The sequence below is a fragment of the Heloderma suspectum genome, chromosome 2, assembly GCF_057233095.1.
Source record: "Heloderma suspectum isolate Gila_16-S chromosome 2, 16-S_ref, whole genome shotgun sequence".
NCBI classification, from domain to species: domain Eukaryota; kingdom Metazoa; phylum Chordata; class Lepidosauria; order Squamata; family Helodermatidae; genus Heloderma; species Heloderma suspectum.
The window spans coordinates 38,836,105-38,856,159 of record NC_139459.1 but is presented as its reverse complement, the minus strand read 5'-3'; the positions used below and the strand labels follow the sequence as shown (position 1 = coordinate 38,856,159).

The following is a 20,055-nucleotide window of genomic DNA, read 5'->3' as shown; positions in this document are numbered from 1 at the left end:
GAAAAGCCTACAAGGGGCATAACTGGGGACAGGGCCGGCTCCAGGTTGGGGGGCGGGGGCTGAGTAAAGTGTCCTCTGGACACTTTATCCAGTATCCAGGCACTGGGTGCTTGGGTCTAGTCACCCTTTAAATTTCCCACAATTCCATAGAGCGAGGTTCAATCAAGGGCATGGTGAGAAATTTCTAAATCGAGATGCCTGGCCCTGCTCAAGGGGTCAGATCAAAAAAAAAAAATCTGGGACTAGGGGAGGCATCAGCAGTGGGCCCTGGCAGTTGCCCAGAGGCGCCATGCGTGTATGCCAGCTCTGTCTGGAGAAGTAGTCCATGCAGCGGGGGCTGGTGGCTCCAGTTTTGGTGGGGCTGTGCATCCATTCTGGGTTTCAGCCAGGACTGTAACGGAGCTCTCCCAGGTGCTGAACCCCACCCCCAAACAGGCTCAGCACCTTGGCTAGCTCCTTTAGAGTTCTTCTGACTGAAACCCAGAATGGGCTCACCGCCTCGCTGAAATCGGAGCCACAGCCTCCATCGAGTCTACGCTTTGCTAGGAAAAGATTTAATGTGCAGCTTCTAACTTGAGCTTCTAATTCGACCTCCCCAAACCTGGTGCCCTCCAGCATCCAACCGGGGATGCTGAGAGTTGTAGTCCATCCCTTCTGGAAGGCACCAGGTTGGGAAAGGCTGTTCGACGGCCACGGGATGTGGCAAGAGGTTTGACTTTTATAGGAAGGGGCAGGAGGGAGGGATTCTTTGGGCGCCTCTTGCTTTTTGCAGAGCTGAGGGGAGGCGGGTGGGCCTCAGGCAGGCAGGCTAACCGCCCCCCGCCCCCCTATTGAAACGTCACTTGAACTCAGGAGGCACTGGGCCTCATTCCCCCACTGTGAGCAGGCCATACGCCGGTTGGGGGGCTGCCCCATAGTTGGAACAAAATGAATCCTTCTCCGGGACGTTAAGACGCTTTTATGGGCCCCGCAGGCGCGGGGAGATGAGCAACGTGGCCTTGGCAGTTGAGGTGGAAGAGACGCGGCTCCGCGTCCCCCTTTACTCCGCTTCAATTAAAACCCCATTATACAGCGATACCCGCCAGGTCGCCAACCTGGATGGCGCGGCCGGGCCGTGAAAGGCACAGCGCCCGCTGCGAGTCGAAAAGCACGCCGAGCGTTTACCGGGAGCCAGTCCCGCGGGCTTCAAGGCGGCTCGATCCCCAGTAAGCGGGCGTTGAAAAGGACCGGGGCTGCAAGGGCCGTCCGCGGACTACACGCGAGCCCGGCGCCCCGTGCGCTCGGCAAGCGCGGCACAACGCGCGCAGCTCCCGATTGCGCCGGGGGCGGGGGGTCGAACTCCCCCTCGAAGAGGCGGCGCTGGCAGGCGGGGCATGCATTGTGACGTCGAGGCCCGGGGGCGGGGCCCCGCTCGCCGTATAAAAGGACGCCGAGCCGGCGGCGGCCTCGCACAGCGAGCGAGCGCAACGGCGGCGCCGGGGGACGGGAAGGGCGCTGGGGCGGGCTTTGGGCGCTGGGGCGAGCCGGCCGACGAGGCTATGGATTTATTGCGGACTATCGCTTACCAGCCGGGCGGTACCGGAGCCGGCAGCAGCAGCGGGGGCGGCAGCGGCAGCAGCGGCAGCAAGATGGGCGAGCAGGCGCTGGGCAAAGCCTGCCACGGGGAGTCTCGGCGCAAGAAGGCGGCGGAGCCGTCGGCGTCCGAGCAGCAGCAGCACCACCACCACTATCCGCACTCGGCCAGCGAGATCTCTCGGATTATTACCGACCCCACCACGGGGCGGCGATACTGCCGCGGCAAAGTGCTGGGAAAGGTAAAGCGCCCGGCGGACTCCGGCAGCACCGCGGATCTCGTCGCCAAAACACGGAGCTGGCCTGGTTGCAAGCCGGCCAAGCGGCGAGCCCCGCTTCTCTCTCTCTCTCTTTACCCCGATATCCGCCGGCCCCGATCTGTGTCCCTGCCTCTCCTCGCGGCTCGGTCCTCCGTTCTGGCATTCCTTGCGCACTTGCTCTCCTCTGCCCGCCCCCTCGCCCCACGCCTTTCGCGCTAATCGCTCTCCTGCTCCCTCCCAGAGCCTTATTCCCACGGAAAGCCCATTCTCTTTCCCTCCCCCGGCGTTTATTTCCCCGCTCTTCCTTGCCTACCCCCCCCCCCCGCCTCGCGTTAGGAGGATGTTCATGGCCGGTGCTCCAGCCATCAGGCTCTGCCCGCGCTAGTTCTCATGTCCTGTTAACTTGATTTGGAGTTCGCACACGCACACGCTCGCCGATCACGTTCGTTGCCTCTGCGGGTCGCTCGAGGCGCTTGTCGGAGTAGGCTGTTGCCTGCGAAGGCTCTTTCTGCGTTCAGCCTGTCTGAAAGGGCTGCTGCGTGTACGACGCGAGGAGGGCTCCGGCGCGGAGAACCGCTGCCGTGTAGGGCGAGGGGGAGGCAGGTCTGCCGTCACGGATGGTGAACGTGCATGCCTGTTTGCTGTGGGGTCCCCCACCCCGCTTGTACAGCAGCAGGAGCTGTCACTTGCTGTGCCTTGCATTCTCTGTGTGTGGTGAAGTAGATATATGGGTTTGTCACAAAAGAAGTAGGATCTGTGTAGGAGACTAGCCTGTTTCGTACATGAGGTGGGCAGGGTTGGGGGGAGCGATTTGCTGCCCTGCTGAAGGCTGATTGCTGCCAGTCCTCTAACATCTTTACGGGCATGTGCCAGGGGCTGTGTGGATTGATTTATTTTTAACCACTGGAGTGGAGGGCTGAGTGATTTTCCTTAGCATCCAAGCTTCTGCTTGCCAGTAGCAATGGCGTGGAGGAGGTCAGAATTGAGAAATACACTGTGTATCCTTTAGCCGCTGGTCAAAAATATCCCAGATCCTCACCAAGTGACTTGGACTCATTTGTAGTGTTTACAATTACATCCTTTGCCGGTGGCGATTTCCTTGCGGGCCTGGGCTCCATAAAGGGGTATTGGGTGTCTCTCTCTGTGTATGTGGATCTCGCAGCTTTCACATCTAATATGCTTTCTTCTCTGCCTTGTCTCTTCAGGGTGGCTTTGCAAAGTGTTACGAGATGACTGATCTGACCACGAACAAAGTCTATGCTGCAAAGATCATTCCTCACAGCCGAGTAGCCAAACCTCATCAAAGGGAAAAGGTGTGTGTGTGCGTGCGATGGCTCTGGTGACGCTCCTTTCAGGAATCTTTTATGTGCTTGGGTGGCCCTTCCTGCTTCCTCCTCCTGTGGCTTGCTCATGTGTAAGCCCTGGCTTCCCATGGCATGCAAGGCACAGATGCCAATAATGCTTTTGTGTCCCCCCCCCCCAGATTGATAAAGAGATCGAGTTGCACAGGATGCTCAGTCACAGGCACATCGTGCAGTTCTACCACTACTTTGAGGACAAAGAGAACATTTATATTCTCCTCGAGTACTGCAGCCGAAGGGTGAGCATCCCCCGGGAGCGATCCGGTATTCCCTTGCGCTGAATCGGCAGCTAATGTAAAATGTTTAATATGTAAAAGGTATCTTCCATAGCTTCTCTAGGCAGTCCTTACTTCTTGAATACACCCTCATTTTTCATATGTGCTGGGTCTTCTGTGTGTATTCAGCTGACTAACCTTGTCTGGGGTTCCCCCCCCCCCTTCTCCCATCAGTCTATGGCTCACATTTTGAAAGCAAGGAAAGTATTGACGGCACCAGAAGTGCGATACTACCTCAGGCAGATTGTGTCGGGACTAAAATATCTTCATGAGCAAGAGATCTTGCACCGAGATCTAAAGCTAGGTAAGTTGGCACCCTTCCCCAAGAACTCTGCTTGTGTTGGGTATTGAAGGTGCAGTTCTCTTCTCATAGAGCTTGCTGCTGTTATAAGCTGCACTCACGGGGATTAAGGGATAGGATCAGCTTCTCATGCAGTGGAGTCTTGGAATGCTTGAGTAATAGCATTAAGTATGCATTCATATATTTTTTTTTTAAAGGCTAGCTATATGCTGGCCTCCTTTAGACACGAGTCAGCACTTGTCTAGTGCATCATTACACTGATTGGGACTCAGCTGGCTTCCCCCCTTTCTTGTGTCTGCAGGTAATTTCTTCATTAACGAGTCTATGGAATTGAAAGTGGGTGACTTCGGGTTGGCAGCAAGGCTAGAACCTCTGGAACACAGGAGAAGGTAAGGAACTGAGAGAGGACAATCACCTGAATACTATTTCTTCATCTTTCATCATCTGGCTCATGGCCACAGTAGAATGGCGTCCAGGATTTTAACTCATAGCTATCTATTGCAGTGCAATGGTTGGCCTGTGACACCTGATTGAGCAGTGTCCTCTATCATGGCCTCTTGTATAGTGGCTCAGTTCATTCTGACTATTGTCTGTCCATGAACAATTCCAGCAGTTTCCAGGCACCTCCACATTTGGAGAAAGGCAGTGCGGAGTTAACACAGGCAGTGGTCGAGTTGCCGTAACTGTGGCAGCTCCTTGAGGCTCCTGTAGGAATAGCAGAACTACAGCCCGCTGAATCTGTGCATAACCTGCTCCGTGTAACTGGCATTTCTCTGCAGTGTTGTGGCCAAGGATGGCACAGGGCAGCTTGCATAGAGGAGCAGTAAAGGGTTAACGTGAAACATGCCCGGTATTCCTAACTAAAAGTTACTGCCTCTTGGCCTAATGAATGCTTTAGTCAAAACACACCAATGTGTGACGAGAGTACATTTGGTTTCACTAACGCATATGATAAACATGTTGAAAATGGGGGCGAGGGGAGTAGGCCTAAACTGGGAAAGCTGATCCATAACAGTTGAACTGATATCCTTGAATACCTCATTGGATTGTTTTTCAGAACTATCTGTGGCACACCAAATTACCTTTCCCCGGAAGTCCTTAACAAACAAGGCCATGGCTGTGAATCGGACATCTGGGCCTTGGGCTGTGTCATGTGAGTATCTCAAGACTATTTAGCTGGGCTTCCAAGCCAGGGCATGAAAGGAAGATTATGTTCTCCATGAGACTATGTGTGTGTAAACCATACACACATTCGCTAACTGTGCACCAAGTTGAACCTTGTGACCTGTATAATTACACAAGCTAAGTAGGGTTGCTTATTTTGCATAATTAGCTTTGCTTGTGCTGCTTATAGATGAGGGCAAGAACAGGTGCAGGTCAAGAACAGGTGCAGGTCATTGAATCTGTCTTCTGAAAACTGGAAATCGGATTGAGTTCCCTTTTCAGAAATCTCAACGGGAGACACACACATGAACATAAAGAGCTACTTTAAATAGAGTCAAATCACTGGTCTATTCAGCCTGCTGTTGTCATGCCCAGCTGGCTATTGGTTCTCCCAAAATCTTGGGGGGGGGTCTTTTCCCCAGCCCTGATAACCTGAGTTCTCATCTTTTACCTGGATGTCTGGGATTGAACCTAGAACCTTCTGCATGCAGCCTAAACCAGGAGTGGACAACTTGTGGCTCTCAAGACGTTTTGGCCTACATTTTCCATCAGCCCTAGCCAGCATAGCCAATGATGAGGGATTATGGGAGTTGTAGGCCAAAACATCTTGGAGGGCCACAAGTTGCCCACCCTGGTCTAATATTCCAGTGATGAGCTATAGGCCTTCTCTGATGTACTTCCCACTTTCTGCAGCCATATGGGCTAAACGTCTGCTGACACCTGGATACTGAATGCACAGAACTGTAGCATGTACTCAATCCTGTTTCAGCCTTCCACTGAAACCTCTAAAATCCAATTAACTTTTTCCAGAAGTAAGAACTGCGTGGGGGGGGGGGGCGTGGGGTGGAATATTGTTGGCCAGAGAGTGCTTAAAAAGATCTTCTGTTTGTTTTGAAAGGGGATTTTTGGGGGACAAAATGAGAGAACTCTCCCCCCCTCCTCCAACAGGTATACAATGCTATTGGGAAGGCCTCCATTTGAAACAACTAATCTAAAGGAAACCTACCGGTGTATAAGGGAAGCAAAATATTCCTTACCATCGTCCCTGTTGCCTCCTGCAAAGCACTTGATTGCCAGCATGTTGTCAAAAACGCCCGAAGATCGCCCCAGCTTAGACGACATTGTTCGGCATGACTTCTTCTTGCTGGTTTGTAGCATTCTGTTGTTGCTTTGGGGCTGGCTGGGTTGCTTTGTTCTGAGTACAGCCGCCAGGTTGCTGACAGCTGGTTTTGTACACCTTGTTTCCTCAGGGCTTCACTCCGGAGAGGCTTCCAGCTAGTTGCTGTCATACAGTTCCTGACTTCAACTTGTCAAGCCCAGCTAAGAATTTCTTCAAGAAGGCAGCTGCAGCTCTCTTTGGGGGCAAGAAGGAAAAAGCGAGATATTTCGACGCACACAGTATGCATCTTTCTCTTGGGTCCTGCTTGCCTCATACTTGCTTTCATCTCACTGTCTATAGCGAGATCTTAAGACGCACACTTGGCTTTCCCCATCCTAGCTGCATATGCCAGTAGCAAGCACTTAATACTACACTGCTGCTACTTCTAAAGGCTTGGCATGCTGCAGAAACAGCTACGCTTTAATGCGGAGCCGCTATAAATCAACGCTGTCTGTCTTGTATGCCTGCTGATTGGCTGCAAGCTGCAGTTCCTGTCTTGCCAACTCTTTATTAGTGCGGTTTTGGTAGAATCGCATGTTCAGCTCTGTGAGATCGGACGCATGCAAAGGGAACTGGGTAGTGACTGCACTGCAGGAAAAGAGACTGCATGTCCTGTCAAGGGGCGCCACACGAAGTCTGGAGTTCCAGACATGTAGTAGTGTGCTTTTTGATGTAGAGAATCTCAATTTTTGTTGACTTTTGATTTTCCAGATCGACTTGCTAAAGAAGATGAAGAAATCTATAAGCTTCGACATGACTTGAAAAAGGCCTCGATCACCCAGCAGCCGCTGAAACATAGACCAGAGGAGGTATGTGCATGATGATTGTAGAGTAATTAGGCTGCTTTTGGAGTGGGCTTGCTTGTGTTTCCAAACAGAACTCAACATTAGCGGTTAGCAAATGCAGAGAGCTTAGGCATCATCTTGCGATATGGGCGGCATAGCCTTTGACATCTGTGCATGGCATCTCTGTGCTTCTGTGAACTCCAGAACTTATTGGTGCAAATCAGGGGGCATCTGTGTCTCTGTGCGCCACACCGCAGAATCCTTTGAGAATGCTGCAGGGCACTCCTCCTTCTCGGAAGGGCTTTAGTTCAGGATAAACTTGCAATTGGAAACCCCAGTGTATGCAAGCTGTATTTGCACACACACACACCCTCCAATTGCAGCAAAATGTGTAAGGAACTGGATACAGGGTGCTGGTGGCAGTGTACAGAGAGACAGGCATAGCGTTGAAATTGGCTAAACATAAAAAATGGCATAAAACTCTCCAAGCCTAAATGCCCAAGGAAAGATGCTTGTGAATAATTCTTCCTCTTAGCCAGTTTCCAACATTTTTAGTCATGATAGAACAGGAGTGGGCCACTTGTAGGCCAAAACATCTGGAGGGCCACAAGTTGCCCACCCCTGTGTTAAGAGTGACAGAGCCAGGAGCGAGGTTCGGGCCAAGCAGGTAGGAGCCATTTTGTTGCTGGAGAGTTTGGTCACTGAAGAGAGCAGGTTTAGCTTTTTACCCCCAGTGATGTCCCTCAACATTTTCATATTTGAATGAATGAAAACCACAGTCTGCTACCATAGGAGAAAAATGAATTGTGGTACTAGTAGATACGGCTGAGTTGAAGGTAGGGATGAGCTAATTGGTATTTCCGGTATGTCTGTTTCGCATGTAATCGATTATAAGTCAGTCCCGTCTCATTCCCCATCAGTGCGACTTTTTTTTAAGTTGCACAAAAACATGCATTTATTTTTCCCTAATGCATGTGCTTCTGTGTAAACAATTTTTGAGCTGAGAACTACATCATGCAATTCAGGGAAGTGTGCTGTCGGAAGGATAACCGTTCCAATCCACATATTAGTCTGGGACGTTCAAGTTAAGTTGATTCATTTAAGAATTGGGACCAAACAAAAATCTCCCCCCTCTCTAATTGAAGGCAAAAATCTGCCCTCCACCTCTGCTGTGAAGCAGCTTCGCCTTCACTGGTGGTGCTCTTGCAGAGAGTGTGTATGGAGTGCACATGTTTCCATAGGAATCGCTTGGCAATGGTGAAAGCCTTGAGGCTGGACAGCCCTCTGTCAGGGATGCTCTGACTTGGATTCCTGCAATGAGCAGGGGGTTGGACTCGATGGTCTTGTAGGCCCCTTCCTACCCTACTATTCTGTGATTCCCTTTGCACATGTCCTGCCCATCATGGCACACTTTTGCTAGCGAGGACACCTTCAAAAGTAAAGCAGTCTCGTTCTTCTGGGTTGTGTAAATAGCTTTTGGTCATGCTCTGGCAACTACATGGTGTTCTCTTTCTTTCAGGAGATCCAGCCTCCCAGCACCGCTGTAGCCAAACCTGGCATGCTGACAGAGACTAAGCAAATAGATGCTATAAGAATGATAGTTCGGGGGACACTGGGAAGCTGCAGTAGCAGCAGCGAATGTAAGTATGACATATGGGAGACAGTGTGGTGTAGTGGCTAGAGTGTCAGACTGGAAGTCAGGAGATCCAGGTTCTAGTCCCCACTCAGCCACTGAAGCTCACTGGGTGACTTTGGGCCAGTCACAGACTCTCAGCCCAACCTACCTTACAGGGTTGTTGTGAGGATAAAATGGAGAGGAGGAGGAGCATGTACGCTGCCTTGGGTTCCTCAAGGAGGAAAAAAGGCGGCATATAAATGTAATAAATAAATATGGTCTCTACTGTCCAAATTGTGTTGAACAGGTGCGTGTGCGTTTTAGTCCTGCTCCTAATAAGAGTGTGTGATAAACCCCTGGGCAGTTCTTGTGGTTTCCCTTCCGCCACCATTTCAGACTGACAAAGTGTATGGTGGATTTAAGCTTTCCCCCAAAGAACTCTGAAAATTGATGAGGGTGCTGAGAACTCTCCTAGCTCAAGGCGGGCATCAAGGGTAGGCATGGACAGGCAGTTGCCGAGGGCCCACGCTCCAGCAGGGGCCCACTGACAAGGGCCCCCTGGACTTGCTCCTCCCCTTCGCCATTGCAGCCTGTTTGTTCACCTGCTTCTCGCTCTGGCCCAGACAATGGTGGTGGTGAGAAGGAGGAGCAGCAGATGCCACGGCCTACTTGCACGCTGGCTCTCTGCCTGTCAGGCAAGTGAGTGGCAGTGAGGAGGAGGATGGCAGCTGGTGACAAGGGTGGTGAGAAGATAGACTCACTGAGGGGGCTCAGTTGTGAGTGTCTTGTCCAAGGACCGTTAGAAACGTGGAGCAGGCACTGCTCTTGCAGTTCCTCCATCCTCTCCAAGGCAACCCCGGGGCATTGCAGTACTAACTCTGTAGCAAATATTTTCATGCCATTCTTAGGGGCATAGTCCGGGAGGATAGGCCAAAGGGAACTATGCAAAGATGGTGTGTTTGTTATATAGATCATTGACATGCCCTCTTTTTCTCTCCCTCTCAGGCCTTGAAGATAGCACCATGGGAAGTGTAGCTGACACTGTTGCAAGGGTGCTGCGTGGCTGCTTAGAGAACATGCCGGAATCTGACCATATTCCCAAAGAACAGCTGACTGCCTCTTTCCAGTGGGTCACGAAATGGGTGGACTACTCTAATAAATACGGCTTTGGCTATCAGCTGTCAGACCACACTGTGGGTGTTCTCTTCAACAATGGTGCACACATGAGCCTCCTTCCAGACAAAAAGTAAGTGGCTGGCTGATGTTGAACCAAGTGGGCACTGGACACCCCCCACCCCCATCTACATAAGCCTAACCTCTGTGTGTGTGTTTATTTTAATTTTGCTTTTTTGCTTTTGTTCCCCAGAACAGTCCATTACTATGCAGAGCTTGGTCAGTGCTCGGTTTTCTCTGCTACTGAAGCCCCGGAACAATTCATCAGTCAAGTGACAGTTCTGAAGTACTTTTCTCACTATATGGAGGAGAACCTCATGGATGTAAGTTGTGTGGATGAAGGGCTTGGAAACCATTTTTTATCTATGGTTTTATGTGGTGACCTCTGTTCTAATGAAGGCATGCGCTGTCCTTTTTCAGGGAGGGGATCTCCCCAGTGTAACGGATGTCCGTAGACCCAGGCTTTACCTCCTGCAGTGGTTAAAATCTGATAAGGCATTAATGATGCTCTTCAACGATGGCACCTTTCAGGTAGGCAAGGTTACCTTCCTCACCTTCACTTGCTCAGAACTCTCTAGGGCTTGTTTAGAACCATTGGGCAGTAGATTTTAGAGTTCTGTTTCACGCTGTGCATGGAGAATGTAAGGAATTCATTGCAACAGGATGCTTTAGCAACTAGTGTAGCTAGCTTCCAAAAATGATTAGATGACTACATGAAAGGTGAGGAGCTGATGCATTGCTGGTCTTGATGGCCAAAAGTGCAGCTTCCACCAAGGGAGGCAATCAGTTACAACTGTTGGGGTGGTGATGGGGGAGTTCTACAAATGGATATGGTTCCCAGTGTGTTATAAAGCAACTCCTTATCAAGTGAAATATCTGTAAAACCCCCACAAAATTACTCTCTCTAAATGCTTTGTGAACCATCTATTTATACGGCTCTCTTTTTTTCATTTGGTCTTTCCAAAAGTACAGCTTCCATTTTGAAATGCTGAAGGCTTAGGAAAATCCATCCTCCTTACCTTCCCTGCTTGTGGCCTCTCCCTGAGGCATCTGTCTTTCTACTACTAGTAGATTGGTGTTAATGATCTAGATGGGCTATTTGGTGGTCTGTCTAAAAATGGACCAGAGCGTATAAAGATTAAAATACTTTGAAAAAATTGGTGGTGTTTAAACAACCTGGCTTAAAAAGGAAATCTGAATTCAATACATGCAAACTTGTTAAAGCTCACACTCATAATCTCTTATAACTGAAACATTGACCACCTGTCAAACAGAATTAAATGCAAAAATATAAAAGAACTGTTGGGAAAATCTCAATATTCTAAGGTTAAGCATTAGAAATGACAGTGTCATGTATCATTGTGGGCTTCTTATTGGATGTGGAGTAGCAAATCATGACAGGTATTACGATCCAGTAGATGCTGTCCTGCATATCCATGGAGCCCCTCTGGTTGGTCCTGTACTCCCAGGTCTTCAAACTACCTGAGCTCTGCAGTGTTTTCAGTACTCAAATGGACGTGTATGCCAACCATGGATAAAACCATCCCCCACATTTTACTTGCTTATAGCCTGATCTATAGTCAGCTTTCCCCAACCTGTTGGCCTCCAGATGTGTTGGACTGCAATTCCCATAATTCCCAGCTAGCATGGTTTATGGCCATGCTGGTTGGAAATCATGGGTATTGCAGTCAAACACATACGGAGGGCACATAAGGCTAGAGAAAGCTGCTGTACATGCCTATGTAGAAGTAAATCCCATTTATTGTACAGTGGACCTTGCTTCCAAGTAAGTTGCAGAGGACAGAGCCAAAGAGATTTCATGGCTTAAACAGATATAATTCTGCAGTGTATGACTAAAGATTTTTGATTATGTGCCTGGGCTGGAAAATACTCTTATTAGCTGCAAACCAATGTGAGTTGAGGGCTTAGAGCAACTAGTTGATATACATGCTTGTTAGGAAATATATGTGTGTAAAATGGGCGAGTGTTAATTCCTATTTCCCATTTAAATCTATGGTGAGTTGGACCTAGCACCATAAGATTTTTAGCTGTCAAGCTGCCAAGCATGGCCAAATGCTGAAGAGAATGTTTTCAAACCATGCTTGTGTTTCAAGAGGCCAAAATGAGTGCGTTACGCTGCAATTCTTAATTCCTTGGCAGGTGAATTTCTACCATGATCACACGAAAATCATCATCTGCAACCAAAATGAGGAGTATCTGCTTACATACATCAATGAAGATAGGTTATCTACAACGTTCCGCTTGACCACACTTCTGATGTCTGGGTGTTCGCTGGAGCTAAAGCATCGAATGGAATATGCATTGAATATGCTGTTGCAAAGATGTAATTAAATTAAAAAGAACCCTTCTTAAAAACCAAAAGGACTTCTCTCACTGAAGTCTACAGCGGAGGCAGTTGGGGGAGAAAACCAGAGTATGTTGATGGATGAGTGAGGAGTAGGGACTGGTACGAACAAATATCTCATCTTGTGTGCTGGGCTGGGACCAGACATGAAGCCTGTGGTCGTCTTTGTTGGATTAATGGTGTGACGAGGAATTCTTTGGAATGTAGCTTTCCTTGGTTCACTCCCTTTGGAAAGAGATAAGTTGGACTTGAAGCTCTGCAGCAAACAGTTCTGATGGAAGACTGAAACTGTGAATAACACTTGAGGGGGGAGGGAGGGAGGTGTTGTTGTGGATTAACTGTAAGCAGCCGTCTGTGGCTGCTTAACTGTGAACTATGGCCATATCTTTTTTTCTTAATTTCTTCCAAGAACTGATCACACTTGTGGCTGGCAAAGTGCATTCCTTGTTAATAATTTTTTTTATTTATTACAGCCCAAAGTGAAGTATTTATTACATGCATTTTTTGTAACTGTGATTTTTAAATATACATTTGTTGGCAATAAAGCGTGGGGAAAACCTGAAACACTGGTTTCAATATGCATTTTCTCTTGCGTGAATTATTACTGGTGTTAGAATTACATCCAGAGTGCAAAAAAGAGGTGCAAGGACAGTTTTTGGTTCCAGAGGAAAATGGTGGATCCTTAATTCTGAGATGGGGTGGACGGCCATGAATGTACACAGTCTTTTACAGCATTTGTGAAAAGATTGTAGTCTTTAGCCAAGTAGGATTTTCTACCCAAGAGTCCAACTTTGTAGTTTGTTCTAGCTTTCCCCAACCTGGCGACCGCTAGATTTTTGAGGACCAACTCCCATCAGCCCCAGCTAGTGGACAGGAATGCTGGGAACTGTAGTCCAAAACATGTGGAGGTTACCAGATTGGAGAAGGCTGATTCATACATCATAGTGGATATGGTTCGTAAGTTAGCTTGGCATTTATTTTAAAGCAATAAGACTGTTCACCAGAAGCCCTTGTGGGTCACTAAGGCTGCAATCCTATACATGTTTACCTGGGAGTAAGTCCCATTGAAAATAAGGCTTACTTCTGAGTATACACAAGAATGAATGGAAGTTCTTTTACTGTCTGTCTCAGTGTTGCTTTCTGAGATGCAAACTACATTTGTTTAACATGAATGGTAGAGGAACTCTGGATTGGTTTCTTGTGACTTCAAAGCATGCATTAGTCTCTCTGCCTTCCAGGTGTTCTAGAATACAACACCCATTAGCTCCAGCTAGCATGGCCAATGGTCAGGGATGCTGGCAGTTGTAGCCCCAGGCATCTGGCAGGCACCAGGTTGGGGAACCTGCTCTAGAGCATGCATAACTTTCCATCCTAGTTTCTGAGTGAAGGAGAACCTTTAGGTTGCTGACTCATGCACTGGGGATAAATAGCTGAGCCTTCTGAAACTCCATGAACATCACACTTGTTTAGGCATAGCTTTTCTTCCATTGATGTTTGTTTGTTAATCGATAAACCACCCTTTATTTTTGGAGTGATTTCTAATGGTTCTGCTCAGCTTTTTGTTGTTGAAAGAGATTGGTGTGTTGACCTCATACGTGAAACCTAGTCAGCAAGGTTTGGGCACATGTCTCATTTTCATGAATATAAGATGCTATATGAAAATGTGAAAAGGGGAGACTTATGCTGGAAAACTTCTCAGAGTATTGCTTCACCACAAAGAAATTCTAAGCTGTTAAACAGGTGAAGCAGTTCAGAGAGGAAGTAGGTATGTTGGCACTCCGGGCATGTACACAATCCACAATGCTATAACTGTGGAATATTCCAAACCATTCTCTTGTATAGCTTTCCTAGCTATGAATCTGTATCTGTACTGAGGAGTAAACTGATGCAACCTGTATTGAGGGGATGCTAATAGAAAGGCAATGCTCGACTTCTCCATTGAAAGCTATGGTGTGAAGTGTGCAAAAGGCACAATTTCAAGAACCTAAGAGAAGCCATGCTGGATCAGACCAAGGGGTCCAGCATTCCATTCATACTGTGGCCAACCAGCTGCCTGTGTAAAGCCCACAAGAAGGACATGAGTGCAATAGCACCCTCCCACAGTTGTTCCCTGGTGACTGGTATACAAAGGCATACTGCCTCTGATACTGGAGGTAATATACAGCCTACTAGTCACTGGTAGCTCTGTGTTCCATGAATTTGTCTAATCTTTTAAAGTCATCCAAATTGGTGGCCATCACTACATCTTCTGGTAGTGAATTCCAGACTTTAATACTGTGCTGTGTGAAGAAGTAGAATCATAGAATAGAGTTGGAAGGGGCCTACAAGGCCATCGAGCTCAATGCAGGAATCCAAGTCAGAGCATCCCTGACAGATGGCTGTCCAGCCTCGTCTTGAATGCCTCCAGTGTGGGAGAGCCCACCATCTCCCTAGGGAGTTGGTTCCATTGTTGTATTGCTCTAACAGTCAGGAAGTTTTTCCTGATGTTCAGCCAGAATCTGGCTTCCTGTAACTTGAGCCCATGATTCTGTGTCCCGCACTCTGGGATGATTGAGAACGAGAAGAGATCCTGGCCTTCCTCTCTGTGAGTACTTTGTTTTCTCTGTCCTGAATCTCTCACCTTTCATTACCTGCCCAGGTTTTTCACTGATGTGTTCCCCTGATCCTGTAGTGAAATGTAAGAACATAAGGAGTCTAGCATGTTAGTTTCTCAAAGGAGAGGAAAGCAATCTTAGTGCCTTCCTACTTCTTAAATTGGATCCAGATAAATTGAGTCAATAAAGTTAACCCAAGTTATAGACCTTCTTTTGCCATCAACTGTTCTAAGACAGGCTTCCCCAAGCTGGTAGTCTCCAGATGTTTCAGATGGCAACTCCCAGCCCTCCTGACCATTGGATATGCTGGCTGGGGCTGATGGGAGTTGAAGTCCAGAACACCTGAAGAGCATCAGGTTTGGGAAGGCTGGTCTGAGGGATAGTTCACGCAATTATATTTCTCAAAAATACTTATGTACCTAGAATAAGAATTGGAAGGGACGTTGGAAGTGCACACAACTCTCTGCACTGCAACAACAGTTAAGTTGCTCACTGGCAACTTAAGCATAATCTCCCTGGAGCAAGTTATGAACTATAGCGTATATGATGTGCACTCGGGCAATGATGGGATGGGCCATGCTTTTATGGAGAAAGATGACTGCTGGCCTACTGCATATATGGCTGGATGGGTGCTCGTCTTTCTCCATGTGACACTGCATTGAACCTCTGGATATATGATAGCCAAGGACTAATGCATAGTACAATGTATATAATTGGTAGGGAACTTGTGACCATCCAGATGTTGAATGACAACTCCCATCATACGTCGCTATTGGCCAGGCTGGTTGGGGCTGACGTTGGAATCCAGTTCACAATAGCTGGAGGTCTACTCGTTCCCCAACCTTGATCTCTATCAGTTCTCTGGCTTGCCTTTTACATCTGGCAAACTGAAAACCTTGCCACTAGAAGCCATTTGGTTGTTCGCAGAAAGCAACATAAATAGAAATGATTTGAGTCCTCCTGATGTTCCAGCTGGTTAAGATTGGAAAAGGCTCCTTTTGTTTCACTTGAATTAGGTGGTCTGTTGCTTTTCTCAATTCAGGGGCTTACTAACTGCATCTGATGCTGTCGTTTTAAAAACCTAGTTCTTTCACATTGAAGTGTGCTCTCAGCAGTGGTAGGTGCTGCCAAGAAGGGGTGTAGTTCAGTGGTAGAGCACATGCTTGGCATGCAGAAGGTCCCAGACAGGGCTGAAAAACATCTGCCTGAATCCCTGGCAGAATCCCTTGGCCCATCCCTTCACACTGACAATACTGGGCTAGATGGACTAACGGCCTGGCTCAGTATAAGACAGTGTCTTATGTTCCTAAGACAATCCTGTTCCGATTGTGTGAAATCAAGGGCCTTGGAATAGTACGAGTATCTACCTTCCTGCCCTGTAGATGCTGATGGAAACCTACCACAGCCTGTTGATGTTTTATGAATGTATAAATCATGTACTCTGGCCAGATGCACCAAAGGCAACATACAAGGTTTAAAAACAGAGCTTGAAGACCAACCACCATCCCTTTCTTTGCATCATCAATGTACACCCAGTGGTCAAGTACATGCCTTCAATGTGGGCCACATTCTCCAGCTTTCTGCTGCTAGGAATTCCTTACAATAGGAAAGTTGTGGTGGCCATTACAACAGTGCTTCACTTGAGCCATCAGGATTTGCCTGTTGTGTCACTGCCAGCAAAGGACAGGAGGCAATAAGAGGTGGTGCCAATATGTGAATGCCACTGGATTCAAGTCAGGAAGAACACGATGGCTTATTCTTGTCTCTAACAGTGCAATTCTGTGCATGTCTGCTCAGAAGTATGTTCCATTGAGTTCAATGGGGTCTTATTCCCATGTAAGTGTGTATAAGATTGCAGCCTTAAAGGTTGCATGCTGGCTGGGGAATGCTGGGAGTTGGTCTTTTCTCTGTCTAAACATGCATGGGATTGCACCCTAAGAGACTTTATTCTCTACATGACAGACTATAGGAAGAAGGCTGGGATTTGCTGCTGCTCAAGACCCTTAGGATCTAGGGATGGACGTTCCCTCCCTCATCCTATCACTGCAATGCTGGCATAGAGGTCCTCTGTACTGACAAGATCTGCTGATTGGCATTCTTTGCCTCTCTGCACGCTTTCAGCCGGGTTTGCTGCTGCTGCAGGAGAAAACCCTATAGGGACTGTACTTCTGGATAACAAGACTGTAGTTTCTTGTTATCCAGAAGTACCATCTGCCCACCACTGCCTAACTGAAAAAGACATCCGCAATTGCAAACAAGCAAAAATGGCATTAATTATAATTTGTGGGCATTTATACCTCTTTAGGCTGGCAAGAAAAGCCCTGCTGAAATAAGGATTTTGAAACAAATTCATCTATTGTTGCAACTTCACTGGGCTGGTGAAGTGCCATGAAATTTTGAAAACCACCAGTGTGGAATCTCTAGTTTAAAATCTTTAAAAGGGGGGTGGCTGTTTGCTTTGTCTATAGAATGATTGGCTACAGTTATCAAGAACCATTGTAAGATTCAAGGAAAGGATTTGGTCATCCAAAATGTACATTTTCTTTTCCATGAATAGGGTTCTGCCCATGCCATCTTCTAGCTCAGCCTTCCCCAACCTGTGCCCTCCAGATGTTTTGGACTACAACTCCCACTGGCCATGCTAGGTGGGGCTGATGAGAGTTGTAGCTGCCCAACACAGCTGGAGGAGAGCAGGTTGGGAAAGGCTGCATCTAGTGGTGCTTGCAAATGATCCATTATTATGTATCCACAGGTGATGGTTGAAAGTTAGAGCAACATTCAAGGGACATACCTATGGACAGATTAGCAGCGGAGGCATTCAAGGGACATACCTATGGACAGATTAGCAGCGGAGGCTGGTGGCTCCGATGTCAATGGGGCGATGAATCTGCTCCAGATTTCAGTCAGAACCAGTCAGAGCTCTAGGATAGCTCCTTTAGAGTTCTGATTGGTTCTGACTGAAACCTGGAGCAGATTTACCAACCCACTGACATCAGAGCCACCAGCCTCCACTGCAGACTAATTCTGTTCACATTTACTCAGATGTAAATCCCACCATGCTCAATGGAACTTATTCCCAGGAAAGTATACATAGGATTGCAGCGTGATCCTATATTGTCTATTCAGGTGTAGGTCCCATGTGTTCAATGGGGCTTACTCCCATGGAAATGGCTTGCAGCCTCAGTTTGGTTTAATAGTCATTTGAGTACTCCCCGGGGTACTCAAAATCAATTATTTCTATTGTATGTACAATGGCATACAATAGAAATAAAGTATAGGATGGTAGAGTTATTCTTGGACTTTGCCCTTGGTAACAACCGCTTGCTGGTGCACTCAGTGGAAATGAACGTATTATTAGATGCGGTCGCTCTTCATCCAGTTCAGTTCAAAAACTGTGTGTATTTATTGAACTGGAATTATTTGAAGAGTCTCTTAGGAAAAGGTGATCCGTACCAGCAGCACTGCAATTTACAACTTTTAACGTATATGGTAAATCTAACTCTCTGCAATCTGTGGATCACATGGTTAGAAACGCAAAGGTGCTTTAAAAAGATTTGTCTGTCATTTGAAATGGGAAACTCCATTATCTTCACTAAATATCCTCTCTACTAGTGAGACGGTGCAATACTTATTTTAATTGGTTCATTAATCAATTACTTAGTTTAAAAAAGAAACCTGGTAAATGACAAACAACCTTTATTAGGAGAGAGAGTCTTAGCCAGACAGGATATAGCAACATCTACAAATGTACAGTAAATGCCTGCAGCCCACAGGGATCTTTGAGCTAAATGACTTCTTATAAAATCCAATTCTAACTTCTCCAGCTTGCTACGGATGTAATCTTGTGCTCGTAATCTGTAGCTTCCTGTCTGCTTTCATGCTTTTTATGCCTTATTAACTTCTGTGGTGGCAAACATCCCTCTGATTGAATTGCTCCTGCTTAATTAGACCGATAGATTCAAATTAAGATGTTAAATGCCATTTAAATATATGGTGTTGAAATCTAATATCATGGTTCATCAATGTTTGGAATTTTCTTTAATAGAATGTAAGGATTTGGCCTCTGGGATTTATTCTTTTCAATTTTGTTTTCAGTGTGAACCCCCCACACACACACACACACACGGCTTTAATGAATTCAGGCATCTCAAACATGAGTGCTTAGATGAGGCTACGTTCAGCCCAACAAGTATGTAGCGTCATGAGGGGGAAAGGGGGCTTCTGTAGAATAGAATTGCTTTCTACAGCCACCTACTGCAGTGTGTTATTAATGCTGAAAAAGAAGAATGTAATGGCTATGTCTGTAGCTCATGGAGGAATTTTGAGTAAGCGGTTTGAGGACAGAGAATGAGTCATGGCCATAGATATGTGGTTAATAGTTCTTGAGTTCTGGGTCACTGGTTCAAACCTGGCTCAGGTCAGTAATTACTGAGGGTTGTTCCCCTTTGCTGATTGTTCATTTGCCTGGGGAAATAAGGTGGAGAATTTGGTATAATATTAAGTGGACAGTCTAGTGGCCCATTCACACAACAGCCACCTCTTGGCTCATGACAGTGCACACTGCACAGATCCTGCAATCCAGTTCAGTCCTTCATAGTATAGACATGGATCTGATGTTGGCAGCACTATGCCTGGCCACTTTTATATACTTTTGACACATCACAAGAGCACTCAGATTAGGGGTTGGATCTGGGATCTGCCTTCCACGAGAGGAAAGATTCCAATTGTAGAAGTTTGCTGTACCACATTTTGGGGGATCCGCCACCCCTATTCAGCTGGGTCTCCTGACTGTCTACAGTATTTTCAGGGGGCTGCTATGGGAAGGAGTGGAGTGTGTGTGGGGGAGTCTATTTCCACCAGCGAAGTTTGGTGGAAATAGCGCAGCATAGCTTAAATTGGGATTCAACCCTAACTCCCTATTTTGCTCAGCACGAACCAGCTCTGATGATTTCTGAAAGCACTTGATCCTTGATAAAGATAGAAAGGAGTATTTCATCAGGCTTTGGCAGACTGTTTAGAGAAACATGAATCAAATGCCAAAGTCCAAGTCAGATAGCCACTTTGTGCTTAACAAGAAGATAATGCTCTGGGCATTTTAGAGGGATAGAGAATATGGAAAACGTGGGTTAATTTTTGTGGTGCATGAAAATGCCTTCAGTTTTCTCAACCATGCTGGTTCAATTGTGTAAACAGGATGCAGCCAATCAGTGTTACACTAAATTAAATGTAAGTATGTAGTCAAACTATGGAATTCACTACCACAAGACATAGTGATAGCCACCAATTTGGATGGCTTTAAAAGGGGGTTAGACAAATTCCTGGAGGAGAAGGCTATCAGTGGCTACTAGTCCTGATGCCTCCAGTTAGCAGAGGCAGTAAGCCTATGTACAGTTGCTGGGGAACATGAGCAGAAGGGTGCTGTTGCACTCAT

At 47.1% G+C, this 20,055-nt stretch overlaps 1 protein-coding gene across 1 annotated transcript; it reads left to right on the top strand.

The window, feature by feature from the left end:
• Positions 1 to 1,448: 1,448 nt before the first annotated feature.
• PLK2 (polo like kinase 2) lies at positions 1,449 to 12,611 on the top strand. The gene is made up of 14 exons (XM_084833284.1): positions 1,449 to 1,814; positions 3,038 to 3,145; positions 3,316 to 3,432; positions 3,643 to 3,772; positions 4,071 to 4,158; positions 4,827 to 4,922; positions 5,882 to 6,080; positions 6,184 to 6,331; positions 6,804 to 6,901; positions 8,397 to 8,517; positions 9,498 to 9,738; positions 9,859 to 9,988; positions 10,086 to 10,196; positions 11,826 to 12,611. Exons 1-14 carry the CDS (start codon positions 1,539 to 1,541, stop codon positions 12,015 to 12,017), a joined length of 2,055 nt encoding a protein of 684 aa, XP_084689410.1. The 5' UTR covers positions 1,449 to 1,538; the 3' UTR covers positions 12,018 to 12,611.
• Positions 12,612 to 20,055: the final 7,444 nt, after the last annotated feature.

Bases quoted from the DNA above. Each gene is read 5' to 3' on its own strand.
- PLK2 (XM_084833284.1), top strand. From the start codon at position 1,539: ATGGATTTATTGCGGACTATCGCTTACCAGCCGGGCGGTACCGGAGCC. The intron at 6,332-6,803 runs GTATGCATCTTT...TTGATTTTCCAG, and splicing joins GAGATATTTCGACGCACACA to ATCGACTTGCTAAAGAAGAT. The intron at 6,902-8,396 runs GTATGTGCATGA...TCTTTCTTTCAG, and splicing joins TGAAACATAGACCAGAGGAG to GAGATCCAGCCTCCCAGCAC.